This window comes from Trachemys scripta, chromosome 2 (genome assembly GCF_013100865.1).
Source record: "Trachemys scripta elegans isolate TJP31775 chromosome 2, CAS_Tse_1.0, whole genome shotgun sequence".
NCBI classification, from domain to species: Eukaryota; Metazoa; Chordata; order Testudines; family Emydidae; genus Trachemys; species Trachemys scripta.
Genome location: NC_048299.1, coordinates 143,623,554 through 143,649,700, shown reverse-complemented (window position 1 = coordinate 143,649,700; position 26,147 = coordinate 143,623,554). Strand labels below are relative to the sequence as shown.

Sequence of the window (26,147 nt, the reverse complement as noted above, 5' to 3'; positions counted from 1 at the left end):
CCCGGCTGATCTCCCTTCCTCTCTTTCGTGATCTTTTCAATACCTCCCCAAAGTTACTTTCCCCTGGCAGCAGCTGCGGTAGTTGCTGTTGGGGGCAGCGAAGAGGTGGGGAGGTACCTAGTATGTAACATCTCCACAGAAGCATGAGCCACACTATGAATCAGTTGGCAAATGCCAGGACTGAAGATTTTGAAGCTGAATTTCAAAGGCGTCATTGTCATCGACGGACACAGGCAAGGTGATGAAATTCTCTGCAATGCTTCGTATAAAATCCAATCCAAAAGGGAAGGAGCAATCCTCCATTCTCTAGGACCAATGGCCTCCACCTTGTAGATAATACATCTTTAATGTCATCCTAGCCATCTTCGGGATGGGGTCAACACTAGGATCGAAGGATCAGATTCTGAATCCCTTATTCCCGTTGGATAGTTCCTTACTCCGCCAGCTGGTCTACTGAGGTGAGTGGGACCATTCATGGAATCTAGGGCTATTAAACAAAGTAAGAGTAATAGAATCAGGCTCAAAACCAGTGGTTCTCAGCCAGGGGTCTGCGACCCATGGGTGTCCATAAGTAAGTTTCAGGAGGTTCACCAAAATAAACCCGGCTTCAGTCCCAGGCGGCAGGGCTCGGGGAAGGAGCGCCACCTCCATTCTGACTCACCTCAATGGGCCACCTAGCCTGCGGGTCTGTACCAGCAAGTTTCACACAAAGTAAAACAAAAATAATATTCAGGGTTTTTATTTTTGTACCTATCTTATGCTTTTCTTTTGTATAGTACAGATGTGTGTGCGTTTAATTGTACAACTCTCAGTTTAATATGGCTTTTTATCTGCTGGATATGCAGGAAAACATTTGCTGTGGCACAGGTGGGCCATGGAGTTTTTATAGCATATGGTGGTGGTGGGGGGGAGGGGCGTGTCTCAGAAGGAAAAAGGTTGGAGAACCCCTGCAAGTCTAAACAGTTCCCAAGTAAATGAGATCTGTAAGGGCAAGTCCCTAATAGCATTATCTGCTCTGCTCCTTTCTTGTTGCTAGGAATAATGTATTTCCAATTATGACCTCAAGGTCAGATCAAGAACTCGGGAGACAGTAAACCAGGGTCTCTCCTGTGGTGGGATGCTGGGCAACTCACTCCTCCTCCATAAAACAGGGATCTCTCTCTCCTTTTGTATCCTGAGATGAAAAGGGTTAAATCAGTGCAAACTATTACTGCTGTACAAATAATGATCAAACAAACCCATCCGAGATAATATCATCGATCTGTATTAAACTGTACACCAAAGAATTTTATACAGCAAAACAGGTCAGTAAGGGCACATATTATATTCCAGATGAAAAGCCAACTGTGCATGTGTTGATAAAAGAAGGAGGCGCCAAATGTAGGATCTCATATACTACCATCAGCTGCTCCAGAATGAAAGCCTAAAATCTTTCACTCTACAGTGAGCCAAAAGTCCAGCTTGTTAACATTTAACGCTCATCGATAATCTAACACATCACAGAATTAGAATGTATGAAGAGTATTATAAAGTGGGACAGTTTCTAACACGTGGTTATCTCCATTTCTTCTCCCAAGACTAACAGACACTGAGACAGACAGATGCAATGGGGGGAGGGGAGAGGGGAGAGAAGAATCAGTGTTTGGCATCTGACGTGAACAATGTATTACACTTGTCTACAACATTCAGTGATTCTACACAATAGGCTTTCGAAAACAGATCTCAGGACTTCATGGGAGTGTGAACTTTGGCAAGTAGAGTTAAACTTTCTATGACTTTGGCTTCCTAGGGGAGAAATCAAGCAGTAGCAAGGGGTAAGGAGGTTAATAGAGGATTCTTCGCGACATGACGTGAATACTAACAGGGAGGCATTTGGATCCCAACTTTGCCAATTGTCAGGGATGGTTGACCCAGAGAATGAGGAACGACCCATTCTGGACCTCAGGCCTGGTGAGAAGTTCAGATCCAGGACTATCTGAATACAGTTAATTCTGGCATGGTTCTAATAGTTTCCCTGACCAGTGTGGATAAAGGGTCTCCGGGGTACCCTGCCCCAAATGCCTGAGAACTGCCCTGCTGCTATTAAAGTGTAGTTCTTCCAGGATGCTTTTCATCTGTAGATCTCAATGTACATGACAGAAAAAAGGTCAGTTTCATCATCCCCATTCTATAGACTGGGAAACAGATCTAGAAAAGGGAAGCAGCTAACCCAGGAACAGAACCCTGGTCTCCTGACTCACAGGCCAATGCCCAATCCGCTGGACCTTGCTAAAAAGCCCCACGTGAAGTGCCTCTAGCTAGACTAAATAACACTTCCCATTCCCCCGCAGGAATTAACCTACCAAGGGAACGCAGCGTTAGAACCACGACAACACTGTTTCACCTCTCTCGCCAGCCGGCTGTTAACACACCTTCCATGTTCTATCACATGGATGGCACAGCTGAGCTGTGGGACTTTCCTACTGCTACACTGTTAGAGTAATCCATAAGAAATGACTCTCTTCCATCCATATTGCACTATTAAAGAAGCAGAAAAAAGACCAGAGTTATTTCCCATTTAGGAACAATAATAAAATAAAGGATCCTATTTCTCCTCCCGCCCCCATTACATTTTTGTCATTTTAAACCGATTTAACCAACTATTTATGGCAACTGTGAATTGAAACCAGTTTCCTGTCTAGTATCTATTCCTTCCATTGTGCTCACGCTACTCATTTATTGTAGGGCTGCTCGTTAGTGGCAGAGCTGTTCGCACCGGTTTCCCCCCCCCACTGCTCTAAAGTAAAGTAATTGAACCACTGGTTTTAGGGGGAAAGGAGGTTGTGTAAATGAGAATCAGGCTCCGAGGGCTCATTTCACATTGCTCTCAGCACACAGGAGGCCCAAATGCAGGTGAAGATGTCACTTACACGAAGACCCCTTTACAGGGGAAGTAAGTGAGTCTCAGATCCATTGGAGCTTTACAAAAGTCCTGATCGACAGCCCACTGAAGTCAACGGAAAGACTTATGACCGTTCAACAGGATCAGATATGAGGGGCAAAAAAAGAAGATGGGCTAACTTCAGAGGATCCGAGTTTGGAAAGAGCTTCCTTTCAAAGGCTCTCCAGTCAGCCCAATCCAAATGACAAGCCTTAGGATCAGTTAGTTATTGCCATGAGTCCTTCTGGAAGGATTGCAGAGTGACTGATTATTAGGGAGTTAAATAATCCTCAGAGTGTTAGTTTTTTTCTTTTTTTAAAATCCAAATTAATATTTCCTTTCACCCCCCAGAATCTCAACGTCTCCCGAGACCAGAGAGAGGCCTCCGAGATCTCGTGCGCTCCGAGTGGAGATTACCAACCTCACCGTCATTACTGAAAATCACCCTGTACGGTGGGAATCATTTGCTATGGGAGGAAAAGCTTCCCTAGGCCTACAAGTTAGATCTTTTATGGTAAAGAAGTAGGTTAAGGCAATGGGCTTATCGAAGATCCATCAGCACCACGTCTCCCTCAGTTATTGTCACGTGAGTGCAGCTCTGAAAGAAAGAGGAAAAATGGGAAGGTTATTTAAATATCTTCATCCCTTACGTTCTATTGACCTTACTTACATGGCCCTCACTGTGGCCTCGAGCATCTCAATCAGTGGATTTTATTCTTACACCCCTATTGTACAAATTGGGAATTAAGACACAGGGTACATTAAGCAACAAAGAGTCCTGTGGCACCTTATAGACTAACAGATGTATTGGAGCATAAGCTTTCGTGGGTGAATACCCACTTCGTCAGATGCAGCATTAAGTGACTTGCCCAAGGTCCCACAGGGAGTCTGTGGCTGAACCAGGACCTGAACCCAGGACTCTCTAGTCCAAATCCAGCGTCCTACCCGTTAAACTATCCCTTCTGCCAGGAATAACTTATACTTCGCACTTAAAGCATTAGTCATCAGTAGACACTGAAGTATTTATAAAATCTGAGGCAGCATTAACCCCTTCATTTTCTAGCTGGAGAACTGAGATACAGAGAGGGCAAAGTGACTTGTCCAAGGTCAAACAGCAAGTCGTTGGCAGAGCTGGGAGTAGAGCCCAGATGCCCCCAGTCCTATTCTCTGTCCATTGGATCATGACACCTCCATTAGAGGAGGGGCAAGACAATTTTAGAAACAGGAACAAGCCCTATGGATAAATTTGCTCCATGAACGAACATGACGACTCCGCCCCCTGTTAGGGAGACATTCCAAGTTCCCTCTCACCATGTCTTCAGTAGGAATTTAGCCCCATTCTGCAGATGAGGATGCTGAGGCACAGGGTGGGGAAGCTACTTGCCAGAGGTCACAGCGCTAGACAGTGTGAGACAAACAGAACCCAGGAGTCCAGCCCAACAGCACTGCAATGATTAACCCAGACCAGACTCTCTCATATGTTCTAGGGGGGTGTATGACCACCCCCTTCTTTCCCTGGATTATAGCCCAGCCTTGCAGTATAGCTACGACTTCAGTGATTGATTGAACAAGCCGAATGAGCTGCAGTTCTCAGTGTCCCTTCTCTTCAGGTACTTACGGTGAAGAGAGGTGGATCTTTGCTGTGTGGATGAAAGCCCTTCTGCCGACAGGAAGAGATCTCCTCCAGGCCATGATCTGTCAGCTTGAAGAATCCCGTCCTACAGAGATAAGATGCTTTGAACAACCCGGGCCTCTTAAAAAGATCAGCAGAGCAAATCCCTTTAGGTCAGACCTGTTTTGGTTTCTCATTTTCCTTCTAATGTCATCTTAACAATGCAACCCTCACTGACACCTCCTCCTAGTCACCAAGGGTACGTCTACATTGCATTGTAAACCCAGACTCAGCTCGGAACTCAACCTCCCCTCCGATCCCCATACCAACCTCCCTGACTCTGGTCAGCAAGCACTGGGGACCCGAGTGCTGCTGAGATTCAGGTCCAACCCCTCCTCTTGCAGTGTGGACGCAGCTCAGGCCGCAGACCCAAGTCGGAAGGTTGGTCTAGTGCAGTATGGACGCATTGAGTACGGCTGTAGGACACAGGTCCAGCGACTGTATGCCCAGGTTTACAACGCAGTGTAGATGCTCAAGGGTAGGCTTGGAAACACCGAGTCCACAAGTTTGGGTCCCACAGACCCAGGTTTACAAATGCAGTGCAGACCTACTCCTAGGGGGCCCAGCGGTGCTGCCTGGAGACAGAACCATCCCTGCCCCAAAGAGCTTACGGTCTACACAGACAAAGGAGGAATTCTCTGCATTTTACAGATGGGGAACAAAGGGCCAGCCATATGGGGGCAGGTCAGACAGGGCATGCGTAGCAGAGCTGGGAACGGAACCTACATCTCTGGAATCTCATAATGCGGCCTAACCCCAAGCCAACCCCTCAAGTCCACATGATGATTCTACAATAGTTTCCAACTAGTTCTAGGGAGAGCTTGGGATGGGCTGTTCAGAAGTGTCGAAGCGACTTTAGAGCAAAGTCCAGGGGACACGTGCACCTAAGGCCTGCTGTACAAACGCCACACAGGGTTTGCACTGGTAGAACTGTCGGGTGGGGGGGGCCCACGAGATTTGACTGATACAGTTATAGCAGTACCTAGTGTAGACACAGTCAGACTAATACGAAGGTTCCTATAACTGCATCCACACAGAGGGCTGTGCTATTTTAACTACACCAGGATAGCTAAAGCAGCAGAGCTTGGGTGTTTAGACAAGGCCTAAGCTGACAAGACTGTCAGTTCTGGAAGGCGGGGACCATCTTTGTACAGCACCTAGCGCAACGGGATCCTGCTCCATGCCTGCAGCGTTTAGGCGCTACCGTAATACACCTAATAAACAACACTTTTGAAAATCCCATCTGCCCAGGAACGACATGCCTGGGAAGCAAACACACTCCCCTACTTACTCGTTGTATTTGGGTGCACACACAATGGCAATGGACTCAGCCAGCATCATCTGATAGGAGCAGTGCGTGTGCAGATCCACGCTGGAAAGAAAAGCTGTTTGCGTAGGGTGAGTCTAAACATGGATACATACAAAGGAAAGAGTTAAGAAGAGTTAAGAAGCCTGGCTCAGAGATGAAGGCATCTGAAACAGCAGCAACGACTGAAAGTGGTCACAAAGAGTAGAGCATTTTTTATTCTATGACACAGATTAACAGAGCAGTAGCATGCTAAACCTTTACCGTATTTGACAGTCCAAACACGCCTCCCACTCCCAAAACAGCCATTTCAAACTAAGATTCCCCTCTTTGATACTAAACTGAGAAAGACACAGAAAAGGATGTAGGAGGCTGAAGCAGCCCCGTGTAATCTTGCATCTCAAAGCACACTTAAGTACAGTTATAAGCTATATTATATGCACCCCTACATAGGAGTCCCTTCACAAACTAACGAAATGCAGCCCCTTCTGGGGTGGAACACATTAGCTGTTTAACACAGTATAGCCACACCAAACAGGGCAGGAGGTAAGAAGATTCTAGAATCCAGTCAACACTGTCACATCCCAGCCTCCTTAGCTGTAACATCTAAAATAATGAAGATCAATTGGCATTGGATGGATTTAATGGGGTTAGATCCCTTCAGAGGAGAACAAATCTCCCACAACCCTTCACCCTCCCCTACTGAAGAAGAAAGGTCTCTTTCTGCAGGTCCCTTGGCTCTTTGAGAGGGGAAGCTAGTGCCTAGGGAAACAACCTGGCCAGTATCTTGCAGTTGCCAGTGTTTGCAAGGCAGCTGCCACATTGGAAACCGCGTTCCGCAGCATGAAATGTTTTGCTTGGCGTTTGGCACCACTCCGAAGGCTGAGTCTGGCTGGGAACCAGGCCAGCTCTGGAGGCAGTAGAGGAATCTGGAGCTGGCTCGCCATGTGGTGGGGCGGTCTGGAAGAGGAGCTGAGGAAAGCACCATCCCGGGGAACCTCTGCGGGGTTAAGCAGAGGCATCTGGCTCAGAGCTGGAGCTTCAGAAGGGAAGCCGGACAATGGCTCCGTTGTTGAGGCAAAATACCCGAGACGTCTGCGTAGCTCTCAAGTTGCATAAGCAGCTTTTCCTCTTGAGCGCTCCCAGGGCAGGGGGCTGGGAGAATGGGGTCACAAGACCCTTCCTCATCTCCCAAAGCCCCATACTGAACAGGCCAGCTTTCCTAGGTTGAGGATGACTGGAGCTCCCTGCAGCAAACGCCAGCGTTGCTCTCTGCTCTGATGGAGGTGGCATTTAATACCAAACAGAAGTTATAGAACCTGCTGCTTAGGCTTGCAGGGGAAAAAGCTTCCACTCAAGATCCTTATGTTCAAGGGGGCAGTATTGATGTTCCCGATTGGGGGGGGTGGGTGGGGAGGAGATAGAGAAGGGAAAGAACTTGCCCAAGATTTTGTTTCTATGCACAGCCAGTTTGGGAAGCTCTGCACGCAATGATCATTGCAATATAATGACTTAACAAAGAGGGGTTAGAATCATAGAATATCAGGGTTGGAAGGGACCTCAGGAGGTCATCTAGTCCAACCTCCTGCTCAAAGCAGGACCAACCCCAACTAAATTATCCCAGCCAGGGCTTTGTCAAGCCTGACCTTAAAAACCTCTAAGGAAGGAAATTCCATCACCTCCCTAGATAACCCATTCCAGTGCCATACTGGATCAGACTACCGAGCCCAGAATCTCACCTCCAGCAGTGGCCAGCACCAGCTGCATCAGAAGAAGAAATCCCATAGAGGACACTTTACCTATCCCCTTAAACCGGCTTTCCAGGGTATTTGCTAGGAGTTTTAAGGTCGGGCCTGCAGGCTCAGGGAAGCACTTACGTGGATCCAGCCCAGAGTGATGAGGCTGTCCTGATCCTGAATCAGGAAGAGCTCCTCCTCGTTCTCCGTGTTGCAATAATCGGGGCCTCCATGTTGTTTGGGGACAATGACGTGCGTTATCGTGAATTCGTTCCTCAGCTGGAAGATAGCAGGGAGACGGTGGTTACAAAGAGGACAGTGATCAATTGTTCTCCATGTCCACAGAAGGCAGGACAAGAAGTAATGAGCTTAATCTGCAGTAAGGGAGATTTAGGTTAGATATCGGGAAAAACTGTCCAACTCTAAGAGCTCTGGAATAGGCTTCCAAGGGAGGCTGTGGAATCCCCATCATTGGAGTTTTTGGAAAACAGATTGGACAAATCACTGTCAGGGATGGTCTAGGTTGTCTTGGTCCTGCCTCAGCACAAGGGGCTGGTCTAGACAGCCTCTCAAGATCCCTTCCAGCCCGACATGGTCTGATCCCACAAGGCAGTCTATGGTGGACAGAGCAACGCATCAGAGCATTAGCAAATTTTAGTGCGGCTGTATACGCTGCATTGACTACACAAGGCCCCAGTCCTGAGCCCAGAACTGAGGCCAAGGTGTCTGTCTTACCACAGGATGCTAGACAACCAGAAAGCTTTGGGATGTACATTTAGAAAAAGCTTAGGGTCATATACCAACAGAACACTTCTACATTACGCCGGCCGAAGTTATGAATGGGATGATGAAATGGGGTCAACAAAGGGCTGGACCTGATGACCCAAGAAGACCCTGCCACTCGGTCCCCAGGAAATCTTGTAACGATGAGGTTAGCAATTTGACTCTAACCCACATGAGTCATGACTGGACGTTACTACCCCCTGACAGCAGCTCAGTGACATATTGGGTGGGTCTGAGACCCCAGTGGAAAACTGCCCATTTCACTACTTCAATTGTAAGCCCCTTGGGGCAGGGACCATTGTTGTGGTCGGTGTTTGTACAGCACCTAGCACAATGGGGTCCTGGGCCATGTCTGGGGCTCCTGGGTGCTCTCATAGCATAAATAATTAAAAAAAAACATCCCCAGCTGCCAATGATTAATAATGATAAAATACTTCGCTGTTACACAGCACTTTGAGAGGAAGAATTTATCACCGCGGGGGGAGGGGGGGGAAGGAAGGGGAGCTGGGAGTATTGGGGAGAAGCTGCTATAATTAGGAAGCCTTTTGGGGGAAAAGAAGGACCCGATTGCCAACCAAACAAGGTGCCCAATCGTGCAATCATATCCCAGCAGATGGATCTCCGTTGATTTCAAGGACACCTGTCCGCATGCAATCCCATTCTGCATGGATCTGATCGCAGGATCGGGGCCCACGATGCAATTGCAGAAGGCGAGCAGCGGAGCACAAATACCCATCAAGACAAGGCTCGTGAAGGTGGAACGAGCATAAAGCCAAAGCCTGCACTGTTCGGGTCTTTAAAGAGTCAACAGGGCCAACTTAAGGTCACATGCAATGATGATTTAAAGGCAATGTAGGATCCGACTTTAGAGTCGGAGTCAATGCAGGACATCGCAACAAAGGTTTTTTTTTTTTTTAAGGCGATCAAGGGGCCAAAGGGGAACCTAAGGCAAAGATATTGACATGGCTTTATCCAGAATGTCACCTTACCAATTTCCCACACAGGATTCCACAGGTCTCCACACCCCGGGCAGTGTTAGCATCTGCTACCTGGAGGAACTTATGGCAGAGCACCTTGGGGATGACGACATGGCGAAGGCCCTCTGTCATAACGTCTGTGGGGACAGGAAAGGTAGATGTGAATACTAGGCAAGATTTGCTGCAATGTGCACCAGGAAATCAGGAAAGGTCAATACCTAAAGGGGCAGGGGAAATCATTTCAGCCCAAACAACTCAGGGCTGAGGTTTAAAAATCAATAAGCTAGGTACACAAATATATGCTCATCATATTCCTAACGAGTACATGAAATCACTGGTGTTACTTAGCTCTTATATAGCACTTCTCATCCATAGATCTCAAAAGGCTTTACAAAGATGGAGATGGGAACCAGAGGCACAGAGAGGGGAAGGGGCCTTCCTAAAGACACAAAGGTTAGATGGAGCCAGGAGTAGAATCTGCAGGAGTTTGGACTCCCAGGCCAGTGCTCTATCCATTGGACCATGCTTCCCAAATTGTGTGTGTAAATCAAGTAATTGTGCAAGTGCAAAAGCGAGGATGCAAAACTGAACTGAATCAGAAAGTGAAATGGACCAGCCCGTTTTCCCTCTCTCTAGCCTGGTAAAATACCAAGAGCATTAAGTGGAGAAAGGAAGTTTGATTTAAAAGAAACCATTGTCACGACCAAAAGGCCGAGTAACACAAGACAATAGCATATTGGGCCCAACTATGATCTCACACTAGTGGGACTATCGATTTCAGCAAAGGTCCTGCACCCACGTGAGTGGTCAAAATCAGGCTTGTTAATATTCCCCCTCTCCCCCATCTTGACAGCATCCCTTTAGAGATGGGAAATGCTTTCAGATGGGTATTGATATTTTTAGGGCATGTGTGGAGGGAAAGGCCAGAGGGAGACAATCAAATGGCAAATCAGCATGGACTTAGCTCCGAATTTTGATCTCCGATTAGTCACTCCGGTGCGTATGTAAGAGGAGAATCCAGCCCTTGATCTGAATCTGACAAGGGACCGAATTCTGCAAAGAGCTGAAAACTGATCCCCGTCCTGCAAGGCACGTAAACACGGGCTTAGCTTTAAGCAGGAGAACAGTCCAAATTGAAGAGCCGTGTTGAATCGGGACCAGAGTGCTCAGCAATCTTCAGGTTCAGATGCCTACTCCTCTTAAAGGGGGAGGAGCTATTTACAGATACTCCAGAGATACTCTCTCGGTCAGCGCAAGCACTCACCACCCATACAGTTAGGGTGGAAGCTGTTCTCCCTGCAGGGATGAGGAGGGCTAGAGATAAAGCGGAAGGGTGTCTAATACGTTATGTGTGTGCGTTTTCGCATAGGACACTTGAGACTGACACTATTTATGACGACATCTCTATTAGCATCCAGCCTAGGTTCAGGCACCAGTGTCACTAACAGGGGTTAATGCCAAAAGGTACTAACTGTTTTCCGGACTCCCCAAAGCTCCAGGTTTCAGAGATCTGTCCACGACAGGCAGTTTTGGTAGCACTGTCCCTACTACTGGGCTTGCAGGTGGAACAGGAGATGCAGGAAGCTTTGGAGTTAAGTCAGTGGGGGGCTTTTCCACGCCTGGTATCAGGGGTCCCCCCTGAGACTCAGGACCTAGCTCTGGCTTCCCGAATTCCTGCAGGATTCTCAGACGCTCTTTCTCCAGCTCCTTGCGCCGGATCAGCTCCTCGAAGGCATTAAATTGCTCCTGTTCTGCCTGTTGCTGCTTCATCTGGGCAACCCTTTGCCTCTCCTCCTCCAGCTGCTGCTGCAGAGCCAGATTACGTGCAAACTCCTCCTCCTCCTTCTTCTGCAATGGGAAATGTGTAGGGACAACAGACAGGAGGTCACTGGGGTTTGTGGTACAAACGGGTAAACTGAGCAAGGAACAAGGCTAGGCATTGTCAATCCCTTAGACTATCCCTTCCCCAGGACGAATCCTTTACAGATTAGCTTCCCTTCAACATGACCTGCTGAAACACATCCTCACACAGGAAGGGGCTGCAAAGGGCAACCAACCAGATCACATGTTAAACAAGTGGAAGACCACTGCCGCTTTGGCCCATGGACCCCAACGGGCTCCCACATACAGCACCAAGCTCGTTCGGACCCCATTGTCTGGAGCGTGTCTGAACTGAGTGGTTTAGGTCTGAGCCTGTGGATCAGACAAACAAGGAGGCCGGGGTGGAACAGACAGGGTAACAATAATAGGATGCGTGCAATTCTTAATAGCAGTCACGTCGTGCCACCTGTCCTCAGCTGGCAGTTTTCTGTCTGCAACACAGCAGAGGGGAGGTCTGAGGAACGACCTGCAGGAGGAGGAGAAGGTGACTGGCTTTATGGACTCAGACTGGGAGTCTTTCCTCCATGCCTGGCCCTTATGCAGGGAGGAAAGCACAAAGGTGATTTGGGAAGAAGCAGGAGACCTGTCTAGGACAAGGCAGCAGCGACATGCTCAGGAAGTTAGCTCCCAGCACTGTGCAATACGAGGCTGCAATGCTACATTGCAGAATCCAGCTACCCAGTTTGCAGGTTCAAAGACCCGTTTGCAGCTGCCGGTTTTATTTGTGATGCTGACGTTTCACCTCACACCATTACTCACCTTTCGCTCACTGTATTCCACATACTCTTTGGTGTATCGCTTTAGCAGCTCCTTCTTCAGCTCCTCGGCTCTGGGGAACGCAACTTCTTTGAGTTTCTGGAGGGAGAGGGTATAAGTACGATGTCAGGACAGCAAGACCAGATGGGAATGTAGGGTCGGCAAGCCCACAGCACGAAGACAAAGTAAACTCAGCTCCCATACTTACTGCAGTAAGAGGTATTAGGAGAGGTTAAGCCACAAACCGGCAGGGGGCTGGGATACGGACGGCTACAGCAGAGAAGCAGGAGTCAGAGAAAGGAGCACTCAACCCAGAGAGAAACAAAGAAGTGGTGCTGCAGCATCCTGCTGGTGCATCCGCACGCAGCACCAGTGGGACACATTGATCACATACTGATGTATCAAGGGCGTAAGGTCCGCATTTCCCACCCCCTCCCTGGCTGCTGGGCGGGGAGATGGTGTTCCATGCTGCCTTGCACCCATGGGCGCTGCGAGAGCCAGCGACGCGCTCAGACATTTACCCAGACGTGCACATCTGCAGCCCCGAAGAACTGCACGAGGTTTTGGGGGAAAACAGGCTCACAATTAGAGGGTCTCTACCCAGATGCGCCACAATCTGAGCACAAGACCGGCACTCAAAGTCCCGTGTCCTAATCCCTGGCCCTCACGGAGACTTGTCATTTGGGGCCCTATTTTGAGAGGTGCTAAATGCTCTGAATTCAACAAGGGCTGCAGGCAATGATAACCGACTCAGCCGCCCCTTCCCCTCCACCCCAGAGCCAAACCTTTGGAGCATCTGTGCTCAAGACTCAGCGAGCCAAGCTTGTCTGTTCTGAAGCCTGTGTCCACAACACCCCCAATGCCCACATGCAGGATAGGGAGGTGAACATGCAAGTTGGCCTGTGAGAACAGTGCATTTCACGTACTGCCGTAAGAATATGGCCCAATGAATACCAAGGAGAAGAGATGATAGCAATCCAAGGACCAAAACACTGGAAGACCTAGGCTGAATATTAGGGAAAGATACTTTCTAACAAGACCTGCCCTACTGGGAATGGTCTCCCACGGGACGGGGTGGAAGCCCCATTACTTCAGAGAGCGAGTAGTAGATAGGACAATACCACAGACAGTGTAGCAATAGGGAACAGGGCTGGAAGCCTGGCCGATAGAGGAGAACGGGAGGAAGAGGTACCTGAACTACCATGAGGAATCGCGGCAGCATTTCCAAATTGGAATGTCAGTTTTTGGCTTTTCTATATTCAAGTTTTTGACCAAAAAAATAACAACAATTTTCCACAGGAACCCTCTCTCCATTTTCCTGACCATCTCCAATAAAAAACAACCCAGCAATGGCAGGATGACAGACCACACGACACACCAGGTCCTTTTCTACTGCCAACATCTATTATTTTAATGTTGTCTAATAGAAATTATTGAGTGAGAAAGAGACTCTTTGTAACACCATTGCGAGCTGCGACAACTTACCTTCACTGTGTCTTTCTTCTCAGGGAGGACGGCGGTTTTGTAATCGCGATGCTTCGGCAGCTTCTCTATAAACAGCCTGCAAACGCAGAGCAGAAAGATTGCGTTTCCAAACGGTGGCTGCAAGACGCAGGAAGAGATGGAAGACAACAGTCGTTCTAAGCTGGGTTTCTTGCAGCCCAGCACAGATGTGCTTTGCGTTCCCACTTGCAGTGCTCAATGCTTACATACACTACTATGCTGTGCTTGTGCCTTCCTCATCAATAGCAACTTCCAAAGATTAACCTCCTCCCAGGTTCTTTGGGATAGAGACTGTCTTTGTACAGCACCTGGAACACTTAATCATTTGTAACATTAAAGTGTCCAGGAGTTCCAGTCACGGACTAGGACCCCACTGCTCCTGGTGATGTACAAACACTCCTAGTCATTCCACAATAACAATTTCCATTAAATGATGATAATGGATAACAACAACTTCCATTAAAACAAATTCGAACTGGAGTAAAATTGAATAGACCCAGAATACAGCAGACTATTCTGGATGGCCCCAATTCAGAGCGATACTTAAGCACAACAGTTGAAGCATGACAGTTGTTCCATTAATGTCAGTGAGGTTACTCACATACCTCAAAAAGAAGAACAGGAGTACTTGTGGCACCTTAGAGACTAGTCTCTAAGGTGCCACAAGTACTCCTGTTCTTCTTTTTGCGGACACAGACTAACTCAGACTAACGGCTGCTACTCTGAAACCTGTCACATACCTCAGAATCTCGCTAACTCAGGGCCTGCAGAAGGGAAATGAAACCATTTGCGCAGTAGCTGGGGAATCAGCTAATTTCCCCCATTCATACGACTTAAATAAAAGTGAGCATCTGAGCTGAGAACCAGGAAGAGACAGAGGGAATGAACAGAACAGGATAATTATTGACTGATCCATCCCCTGCTGTCCAGTCCTAAGCCACTGATTGCTAGAAGCTTGGGACACCCATAGCATGGGATTGTATCCCTGACTATCTTGGCTAATAGCCATGGATGGACCTATCCTCCATGAACTTATCTAATTCTTTTTTGAACCCAGTTATACTTTTGGCCTTCACAACATCCCCTGGCAATGAGTTCCACAGGTTGACTGTGTGTGTTGTATGAAGTACTAGTTTTAAACCTGCTGCCTATTGATTTAATTCAGTGACACCTGGTTCTTGTGTTATGTGAAGGAGTAAATAACACCTCCCTATTTACTTTCTCCACACCAGTCATGATTTTGTAGACCTCAATCATATCTCCCCCCACTTCCCCGTGTCATCTCTTTTCCAAGCTGAACAATCCCAGTCTTTTTAATTTCTCCTCATATGGAAGCTTTTCCATTCCCCTAATCATTTCTGTTGCTCTTTTCTGTACCTTTCCCATTTTTGGAGATGGGGCAACCAGAACTGGATGTAGAATTCCAGAGGTGGGCGTACCATGGATTTATATAGCAGGATTACATATTTTCTGCCTTATTATCTATCCTTTTCCTAATGGTTCCTAACACTGTTAGCATTTTTGACTGGCACTGCACACGGAGCAGATGTTTTCGGAGTCATCATGGATAGTTCTCCAATATCTCTTTCTTGAGTCGTAACGGCCAATTTAGACCCCATCATTGTGTATGTGTAGTTGCGATTATGTTTTCCAATGTGCATTGCTTTGCATTTATCAATATTGAATTTCATCTGCCATTTCGTTACCCAGTTTTGTGCGATCTCTTTGCAACTCCTCGCAGTCAGATTTGGTCTGAAACTATCTTGAGTAATTTTGCGTCATTTGCAAACTTTGCCACCTCACCCCCTTTCCAGATCATTTATGAATATGTCAAACAACACTGGTCCCAGTCCCCTAATGCCTAGGGGGACCTGCTATTTACCTCTCTCCATTGTGGAACCTGACCATTTATTCCTACTCTTTGTTGCCTATCTTTTAACTAGTTACTGGCTCACGAGAGGGACCTTCTCTCTTATCCCAGTGGGATAAGAGCACCTACTCCCAGGGCATATTAATGCTTACACGGCCCATAGAGGAGAAGCGCTATATAGAAGTTAAAACTGGAGCCAAAAATAGTCAAAGGATCCAGAGGACTATTCATGACAGTCCTGCTCCAGCAAGGTACTTACTCACATGCCTAGACTTCAGGCTAAGCAGCTATAAATGCCAACTACGATGATCTGCTACAAGGCACTTTTGGCTGTGTAACCATCTCCCAGTGTGGCATCTGCTCCAGTGTCTGAACTGGACTTTCAGCCACCCTCCCAGCTAACCAGCTAGGAGCAGCAATGGTGACTGGCAGATACCCAGTGGAGGGAAGAGGGACAGAAAGGACTAAGCAGTAGCCCAAGGAAGTGGTACAAGGAAACAAACAGACCATACCTGACCCAGTTAGAGTTAGAGCTCGCACAGTGGCACAAAGATGAGCAAAGGGATGGAGTGCAAGCAAAGGCTGAGGGAACTATGTTTAGTTTGGAAAAGAGGAGATTAAGGGGGGGGGATATGAGAGAAGTCTTCAGACACTTGAAAGGCTGCCGTAGGAAAGACGGAGAAAAGTTGTTCTCTTGCCACCCAAGGCAGGACAAGAGGCGACGGGTTCAAACTATAGCAGAGCAGATTTAGATTAAATCTCAGGAAAAAACTTCCTAACTGTAAGAGTAGTAGGACAATGGAACAGATGCCTAGGGAGGTTGCGGTAACTTCTTCACTGGAGGATTCCAAAGGAGGCTGGATAGTTTAGACACAACAAATCCTGCATCTTGGCAGGGGGTTAGACTACCTGACCCTTACGGTTCCTTCTCGCCCTCAGAGTCTACGACCACGGAGTTTATATTGGAGAGCGCATTAACTAGCATGAAAAACATTCCTCACGCCAATTCGTGTTCCCGGCTGGCCTGCTGCTCCCTGCACACAGCTGCGAAGCAGGCGACGTGACCCTTGGATCATTGCAAACCACTTTCAAAGCTGGAGAGGAGGGAGAGTCATTCGGATGGGGCAGGAACAGGAGCTGCACATCTGGGGTGTGGGGAGAAGGCTGGGTTTCAGCACATGCTCCAAAGCGGGATTCCGCAGATGAGGAAAAGCCACAGGGCAGACCCAACATGATCATTAAGAAAAGACAGAAAACCCAGGTACCATGAAATCAATCAGGTCAGAGAACAGCGACACAAAATAAACCCATCCGTGTGTTACAAAAGTCTCGGTTTACGCATCCCTTACTCACAGGAGTAACTCCTTACTTGTGGGCATAAAGGGCACATCTACCCCGCAGAAATACCTGTGGCCAGCAAGTCTCACAGGTCTTGCTTGGTCTGCAGGCTGAGGCTTGTGCTTCGGTGCTAAAACGAGCCATGTAGATGCTCCGGCACAGACTCTGAAAACCAGACCCCAAGGTCCAGCCATGCAGGAACATCTACACAGCTACTTTCAGTGCCACAACGTAAGCCTGAGTCTGGAGAGACGGGCTCGAAGACTCGCTGCTGCGGGGGTTTGTTTTTTTGCTGTGTAGGCACCTGATGGGGCTACGGGCATGGGTGGGCAAGTGCTGCGGGATCAGCTTTCAACAACCGCTTTGCCCCGAAAGGGTGAAGCCACCACTTGGCTCCGGGGAGACCTTTGCAGACGCACAAATCGGGAGCAATAGATCCAGAGGCCTGGCAATGGGACACAGAGGGTTTCCCTCCCTCTCCCTCGCCAGCGAGAATCTGAGCCAGGCCAACCGGGACTCAAAATCCCTGATCATCTCATAGCTTTTCACTGGCTTGTGTGGAGCTGGTGACCTCAGTCCATCTGCCAGCTGGCAGGTGCCCCTAGAACATAAGTCACCCTCCGATTGGCTTCTTGCATTGGCAAGCTCAGCTGAGAGGCCAAGAACTGAATGTACCAAGGAAGAGACAACTCTGCTTGAGATCAGGGGGCCCAGTCAGCCCCATGCCCCTCCAGTCAGCTGGGCTGGGAGCACCAGACGCAGTGGCAAGGTGGGAGCACGCCCCTATCTGGATCCAACTGAGCAGATCTATGCCCAGGCAAAGCTCCACTGAAGCTAATGCATGGATCCCATTGTAGGATCAGGACCTTAAGGTTCCGTAGAACTTGTGGATTCTAACTGCATCTCTGTATCAGACAGAGACTAAGGCCTAGTCTTCACTTACCGGCTGGTCCGGAGGCACGCCATCGATGTTCTGGGATCGATTTATCGCGTCTGGTTAAGACGCGATAAATCGATCCCAGATCGATCCCGGAAGTGCTCACAATCGACGCCGGTACTCCAGCTCGCCGAGAGGAGTACGCGGCGTCGACGGGGGGAGACTTCCGGCCGCGTCTGGACCGCGGTAAGTCCGGAGTAAGGTACTTCGAATTCAGCTACGTTATTAACGTAGCTGAATTTGCGTACCTTAGTCCGAAGTCCGGACTAAGTGTAGACCAGCCCACAGAGCTGCACCTGTTAGCATTGGCTGTCTCCCTCTAGGGGCGCTGCTAGATGAACTCTGGAAATAAAAGTACGAGCCAGCACTGCCTGAGCTACTGAACCCGGCCTATTAGCATAGCGACAGCAGCAGGAGCCTGTCATCCAGCCACTGGGGGTGGATAAATAGCCCCACTGTGTTAGCATGAGTTACACATGGTTAAAAATCAAAGTTAGGACAATCAAGAGTTAAAGCTCCTACAGCTGAAACCCAAAGCCAATCACAAGCCCCGCCCCCTCAACTCTATTTAAGCTCAGTGTGATGAGGGACTCCTCCCCACTATGCAAAACCAGACCTGGGAGAAGGCTGGATGCTGCAGATCAGTTGGAGGACGTAACAAACCCAATGCTGCAGGAGAGTTCTTTACAGCCCAAGGTCTTGGGGACAGCATGCAAGACAGCAAGTCTGCGCACCCCACCCCCATGGCACTGGGCCGTGCCCGCTAAGGGAACAAAGTAGCCCTGAAAATATCGGATATTTCATGGTCAGGGCATACAGCCCTAATCCTTGGCTGTGGAGAGGGGAAGTGCCTGATCCTGAGACTGCTCGGTGCTGGGGCAGTCCCCTAACGAGGTAAAAAAACTCTGCTCTAGCTTATGCCAGTTGCCAAAGGCAGCCAGGGACTTGCTGGGACCCAGGATGTCAGCCCACACTGCTTTCCCACTAACATGCCCCCAGCTGCAGGAAGCGTCATGGCTGTATGCCCCACTGGAGGCATCACATACGCTGGAGCAAGCTTCGTCCAGCTGCCTAATGAGGGCGGAGGGCAGTTTAGGGCCAGAGATGTACTTGTGTAATTAGAGAAATCAAGTCCGGCCAATGCAGAACACACTGCTGTGCGGTACCTGGCTACAGCACATAGCCACACCCACCCACACCCTGTTTGTTATGGGACAAACTCTGCTCGCCCAACCAAGCCAATTCAGGGTAACAACCAACCACTGACGTGCCTTTGGCATTACACTGATAGAACAGGGGAGTCTGGCCCTATAGCTGGAAAGGGGCAAGCAGGGAAGATTCATAGGGTACAAGGCCAGAAGGGACCATTATGATCCTTTACTCTGTGCATTACACAGGCCAGAGAACGTCACCTCGTGACTGTTCCATGAAGCCCACAATGCCTGCTTGGGCTAGAACAGATCTTTTCACAGTCTTGTTCTAAACCTTTGAGCGATGGCAAATCCACCACAACTAGGTACATTGTTCCAATGGTTAATTACTCTTACGGTTACAAACGTGCACCTTATTGTTAGTCTGAATGCATCTACCTTCAGCCTCCAACCTGGATCTCGTTCTGCCTTTGTCTGCTGGATTAGATGACAGAGAAGCAAATGCAGAGGGCTAGATTCGGGCCTCCTTCACAGTGACGCAAGTCCAGAGTAACTCCACTGAACTCAATGGAGCCATTTCAGATTAGCGCCAAAGTAGGTGACACCAATTCTGGCCCAGAGGAACTAAATAAAATATCCTGCCGAGTAAATCAAATCTAGGTAGAACGAAAGGCTAATTTCAATTCACCAGCATTAGGGACAACAAAGTGCCGGGACCTGTCCAGACCACATAGCTTCCAGGGAAATGTACATGCCACGGCTCCTGGAGAGGGAACTCACCACCGTCTGTTGCCATTATCATGGAGAAACGATTAGAACATTTGTTTAGCTAAAGGAGCTTTACTTAGCAGTGTGCGAGGAACGGAGCTGGAAAGATTCCACTTGATTTTACACTTACCAGCCTCCCACAGAGCCCAGAGCAATGTCCATAAAAGCCCAGGAAGTGGCAGGGGGGAAGAGAGGCTGGAGTCCAAGCTAATCAGAGAAAAATGCATTGAATTTAACAAGGTCGGGTGAGGAAAAAACTGTACAGACGCCCTGGAAAAGCAAGTGCCAGCAGGACACTGAATGGCATTGTGGGCCACCATCATACTTTGGGGAGTGGGCCCTCTTTTTTTAAGTTCCTGATTAGATTCAGGGAAAGTGCATAAAATAAATTGAAGCTGGAGTTTGCAAACGAGCCTAAGGGAGTGTGATGTTCATTGGGACTCGGGCATCTAACTCCCTTAGGCACCTGTGAGAATCCCAACGTTAATGCATTAAAAAGAGAGCAGCCTACACAGTTCAACCTTCTACAATTTGAGATCCCAGACTGACAGAACGCAAAAGCCAAGCAGGGCCTGGCAGGGTTAGCAATTAGATGGGAGATCGCTAAGAAAAAGCCACAGGTCTGCGGGAGTAGGTGAGGGCAATCCACAGCTAGATCCCAGACGGTGCTGAGTGCCCATGAAGATGGGTGGGAGTCGATAATGGCCTCTCAGGATCAAGCACTTAACACACGCCCATACTGAACCAGTGTCCTCAGTACAGCCTTTCAAATGAGCCTCTGACCCTTGGTAAAAATCCCAGGCACTCCAAGAAGGTATTATTCACAGCCTGGGGCTAAGCAGCTGTCAGGTTTCACCCCAGGGATGGGTGCATTTCAGTGCTGGACAAAGCAATCACCCAACATAGTTACATTTGGAAACCTCCACGGCATGACACTCTGTATGACCATTGCCCCTATGTACAGCCGGGCAGCAAGAGAGGAGCTGGTGATGTCTCAACGTGGGGACAAGGAAGAGTCTCTCCCTGCCAATCCAGAGCAGAGAATAAGGATCACAGTGTACCAGATTCAAAACAGGGTTGCAAAGACCACCCTGAGGAGACACCGTTGTGCTTCACACCATACGGCTGCAGTGCAGAGCATAGGCGCTGACTCCGTGGGTGCTCCGCGGCTGGAGCACCCACGGGGAAAAATTGGTGGGTGCAGAGCACCCACTGGCAGCTCCCCGCCCTGCCCCAGCTCACCTCCACTCCACCTCCTCCCCTGAGCGGGCTGCCACGTCCTGCTTCTCCCCCCTTCCTCCCAGCGTTTGTGCCGTGAAACAGCTGATTCGCGCAAGCCTGGGATGGAGGGGGGAGAAGGAGGAATGTGGCGCGCTTGGGGAAGAGGTGGGGACAGGACGAGGATTTGGGGAGGGATCCAATGGAGCAGGGAGGGGGCGGAGTCGGGGCAGGGCTGCAGTTGGGGGTGGGCGCGAGCACCCACCAGCGCCAACAAAAGTTGCAGAGGACAGTCTTTATAGGTCAGAGGCATAATCAGGTCTAACCTGTGACTTTAAAGGGAGCATTTTACATTTTAACCCTGTAACAGGCTGACAGCCTTTGCCAGACATGCTCTGCCTTATTAGCAGGCGTTGAAAGGGAGAAATGGGTTCACTGAGGCAGAGGACTCATGATCCCCACCTCAATATAAGGCAAGATCCCTTCTCCATGTGGGCTGAGCAGTCCTGAAGGAGGAACTGGAGCAGCAGGCAAGCCAGGGAAGTTGTTTGAGCCAAACTTTCTGATTGTTAATTTCTTTGCCAACAAAAGCAAACCCCAGGAAGTGGTAAACCGACTGTATGCCATGTGTGGACTGTTTTAGAACAGATTGGGAAAGGCCCCTGCTCCCAGCCTCTTACAAAATGCTGCAGTCACCTGGCAGCAGGAGGAGCAAAGGCTGACAGTACCAGCTGGTCAGGGGCCTCAACAGCAGAACATTTAGTGATTGAGTGATGAGGAGAGGGCATTTCCCAGTTTGCCTGGGACAGCAATAAACCTTGGCCCCCACCACAGCTAAGGTTGTGCTGGTGCACCAGGGAGAGCTATGCCAGCAGTCAGAGAAAAGAGGTAAGTTAAGATCTTAAGTGCAATTCACCCTGCAGTCCAACGAAGGAAGCCCCAACATCCAACCCTGTCCCAAAGCCCAGACCACAAGATCTGTTGCTGGCTTCTACTCATTGGCCAGTAAATACCAGGTCAGATGAGAATGCACACCCAAGGAGGATGAGAATGAAAAGAGCATTAAGATGGGCAGGGCAGCAGGAGAGAACTGCTCTAGGGTAAGGGGGTCTTGTCAGAGATAGGGGCCTGGCATTGCGTGAGGACGAGGAAGCAGCTGGGAGTGGCAAAGAGGAAGAGAGATAAAGCGACCATATCCCTGTTCAGTTCTTTAAGGGTTAACTCATGCTTCCCAACACTAGAGAGAACGTTTCTAGCGTGGATGGTTTGGGGGATGTTGGACTTTAAAGCTGACCCCTTGGTCTAGCCATTCAATGGTAGCAATACTTGGCACCTATGTAGAGCTTTTCATTCATTGTGAAGAGGCGGGTAAGGGTCATCATCCCCATTTTACAGATGGGGAAACTGAAGCACAGAGCAAGGATGCGACTTGCCCAACAGAACAGACCCCAGCGCTCCTGACTCCTAGTCACTCCTGGATTGTAATATATGGTGCATGACATCCAAAATAAGACAACAGCCCCAAAGAGCTTACGGTAAGTTATCCTCATGCAAAGCAAAGGAGCCCTTACGTGATATACTTGTTGTACAGTATGAAGGCGCGCTCAATGTTGCCTTCCTCAGAATAAATTGTCGCCATGCGGATGATTTCGAGCCCAGAGCGGTAATATCGCCGTGGCGGGACATCCTCATTCACCTCCACAGAGCTCCCCATCTGGATCAGCCTCCTGACTCGCTCCTCCGGAAGGAGGCTGATATCCGTGTGGTCAGGCATGAGGGCCAACGGGCTAGAGAGAGAATGAACACAATGCATGGAAATAGACATTATCCCGGTATATTCTCTACATCCAAATTTATCAGGGACATATCCTCACCGGGACATAAGGGAGGTGGAAGTGGTTTTCCTAGGAAAGGGGATATAGTGTTTGGGCTGAGCAGGCCTGTGGGAGGAACCCTAGGAGGGGCCAAGCTCTCATCAGAGCTTCACTTTTCAGATACATGCATTTTTGATTTGGGGACAGAAATTCATTCGTGATTACCTGAGCCCCAATTACCCAGATTCAAGTTTTCAGGGGAGATCAGACTGAGTTTGAATCTCACCACTGTCCACCACTGGGTGTTTTGCAAGACGCCTCTTTAAACAAGCATTTCCCCGTAAACAATGGTGTCTCAAGACACTTGAGGAAGAATCAGTCACCTACCCCCACTCGCTGTAAGAAACTAGGTTATGGCGTGTCTGCTACAGGTAGGGTGACCATATGTCCCGATTTTATAGGGACAATCACGATTTTTGGGTCTTTTTCTTATATAGGCTCCTATTACCCCTCACCCCTGTCCCCATTTTTCATATTTGCTGTCTGGTCCCCTAGCTACAGGTAAGTGATACAATCTCATACAGTGTTCTGATTCCATGGCAATGGCTGCCACAGAATATAGGATAACTAAATAAAAGCAAGAATCCGCAGAATCTCCCTCTAACAACCAGAAAGCACAGTACCCCATCCAACCCCCCCTGCTCCTGATCCCACCTGGCTCCTGCAAACACCCTCTTCACCCTAGCAATGCCAGATTCTACCCTCTCCTCCCATCAGGGCCCCGTCAAACACGTTCCCGAGTGACCATCGACCTCCTTTCTGGTTCCCAATGATAATTTCAGGAGCCTGAGGCAGGCTGCAGGCAGAAAGCACTGCAAAGGGTTCAGGAAGCACCGCAGAATGGAACGCTTTCACAGAAGAATCCTTACCTGTGTCAGTGTCCTGTTGATGGAGACCGGCCTCTCTGCTCCCCGACGGGTGCTAGCCACTTGAACTCCTAAAAGCAGATAGTTTCCAAGTATCACCCACTGGGAACTAGACAGTTTATGGATTAAACCTTCAGTGAAATCAGAGTGCTGGATCTGTAACATCCTGTAAATCCCTCAGCAACGTGACTGCCTCCAATCATCACTGCATTATGATTTCTTGCATCCTCCCACTAAACAAGGGGAAAGGTCTTGATCAGATACAACAGGGACCTGGGGATGTGAAGGGCTACAGGCAAAAGTAGTATCATTTCCAGCTTTACTTTCATGCAAGAGCCCCTTTTGAAGGTCTCAAATCCTGCAGTTCTTCATCCTCACTCTGCCAATATGCCTAGTGAACTCAATGGGAATTTTTCCTAAACAAGCGCTGTAGGATTTGGCCCTTAATAAACATCATATACTCTGTTCATCTTATAAACATAAGACAGTGGAATCCACTTTCATGACCTAAGGCTGCACAGTGCTGAGCTCCATCACACAAGAACAAGGGAAACCACTGTTCAGGAGCAGAATTGAACTCCGTCCCGCCCCTGCTCAGCGCCTGCAGAACCAGGCTTACAGTGAAATAATTTCTCCTACATATCTGCCCTGGGGGTCAAATTCCAATCTGCACCTCGCAATCCACTGATTATTCAGGCTTTACTATAAAGGGCGTTTCAGCTCACTAGAAGCCCACTCCCCTGTATAGACGAATATGCCTTTACAGCAGCAAGTGCCTGTATGCTTGCCAGTACATAACATATTACATTACCTTCCCCTCCACTGAACTACAACTCTGGAGCCATTCAGCAAGCCACCACTAACAGAGAGCGTGGTGTTTAGGTAGCCCAACGAGACACAGCTTGCTCACCACAGGCATAAGAGGCAGCGCAGGGACAGCCTTCGGGACAAGCATTCACGTTTTGGGGGCAGAATCGCCACCTGTCCTGGTTTTCCTAGGATCATCCCCTTTTTTGAGGCAGCCGCCCTTGGAAACCTGAAAGGTGCTCAGCACACACTGCCCGCCGGCCACGTGGGGGGTATGGATCACTCAGGCTACCCCAGTGTTGTCTTTTGATGGCAGCCCTGTTTGGGGGCCCAGCCGCTCTCAGATTCGCCCACGCCCCAGGGTGGGGGCCGCCCCCCCCCAAGTCAGCTGTCAGCATGATTAGGGGGCAGGGGCAAGAGCCCCTGAGGGCTCAGCAAAGGCCCCGCGCGTCGCAAGGTGGCCGGTCCCATCTCCTGGGCGGTGGGAACAGGCGAGGGGTCTCACACCTCCCACAACCTCAGAGATGGGGCGGGGCCGGGGTCTGCTCAGCGCCCCTCCCCTAGGGACAGCCTCACCCCGGAGGCTCCCGCCGCGGACAGGGCCTGACCTGTAGCTCGATGGCCCGTGGGTCCTCTCAGCCCAAAGGGGGGTGGGGGGGGTGTGTGTGGCACCAGCTGCTCGGCACCAGCTCCACTTCCGGGCGGCTGGGCTTCCCTCAGCCTCGGTCTGAGCTACGGGCCACGCCCCTTATGAATAAGCTCTATTCTGGCCTACCGTGGGCGGGCCAGCCTCGCTCTCAATAGCCAACCAGACGGCTTCTCCGCATCCGGGTCTTCTCCCTGAGCCGCCGATATCCGGTTTGGCGTCTCTGCCTTTTAGCCTCTCGACAAACTTTATTGGCCGGTCCGGGAACAATGGGGGCGTGGCAGCGGCCGGAAGTCCTGGGAGGCGGCCATCTTGGTATAGGCATGGGGACAGGAAGTGAAATCATGCCTGTTATGAGACCGGGGGTGGGGTAAGAGAGGGGAGTAGCCTCTTAAAGGGGCCGCGACCTGTCAGGGGAATAAGGTGGGAGGGCATGGGGGCTTAGCCCCCTGCCTGCACAGGGGCTACCCTCCTTGTGCCCCTCTGACTGCAACCACTTCAGAGCCCTAGGGTTCCCCTGATGGCTCAGGCATCAGCAGGGGCTGGTGCCCTTGCTGCCAAAGACCTGGCGTTTAATTCCAGCCACCCAGGGCCCTGTACAAGGGCAAGGTCTAAAGTATGTGCCCAAGCCAGGCTCTCCGTACTACAGGACACATGTTTAAAGAGTACCTCTTAGCACCAAAAAGAACAGGAGTACTTGTAGCACCTTACCGACTAACAAATTTATTAGAGCATAAGCTTTCGAGGACTATAGCCCACTTCTTTGGATGCATATAGAATGGACTCTTAGCACCATATTCAATACATAAAAGGACTTTTTCCCATAAGTCAGCAAAACATCCTACCCCAGAGACCTGCAAATGCATACTTGATTTGTACCATAAATGCCATTCTTTGCTTGAATGGGCACTATATGTCACAAGAGGTTAAAGCTCATGAGCCAAGTGTGTTCCTTGCAAAAAATGTTGTATGTTGTATCATGCTCTCACAACAATCCCAGCTGTCCTGCACAGTAAACTCCAAACACCAACATCCTCCACAAAAATCATGAGGCCTGAGTTAGCTGCTTAACTCCTTCCATCCAATGATTGTAACATTATTTTAAAGAAGATGTGTGGGGGGAAATACCCCAATTTTA

The 26,147-nt window shown here is 49.3% G+C and overlaps 1 protein-coding gene across 2 annotated transcripts; it reads right to left on the bottom strand.

Annotated features, from left to right (window-relative positions):
- Positions 1-1,241: 1,241 nt before the first annotated feature.
- STAMBP (STAM binding protein) lies at positions 1,242-25,121 on the bottom strand. Of its 2 annotated transcripts, none has more exons than XM_034761721.1 (11): positions 24,972-25,121; positions 23,560-23,627; positions 22,388-22,603; positions 13,517-13,592; positions 12,035-12,130; positions 10,867-11,242; positions 9,407-9,531; positions 7,776-7,913; positions 5,884-5,996; positions 4,539-4,638; positions 1,242-3,518 (listed from the first exon to the last, which is right to left on the bottom strand). In XM_034761721.1, exons 3-11 carry the CDS (start codon positions 22,588-22,590, stop codon positions 3,462-3,464), a joined length of 1,284 nt encoding a protein of 427 aa, XP_034617612.1. In that variant the 5' UTR covers positions 22,591-22,603; positions 23,560-23,627; positions 24,972-25,121; the 3' UTR covers positions 1,242-3,461. The 2 variants fall into 2 exon arrangements, with proteins under 2 accessions (XP_034617612.1, XP_034617613.1); XM_034761722.1 differs by lacking the exon at positions 24,972-25,121 and adding an exon at positions 24,516-24,722.
- Positions 25,122-26,147: the final 1,026 nt, after the last annotated feature.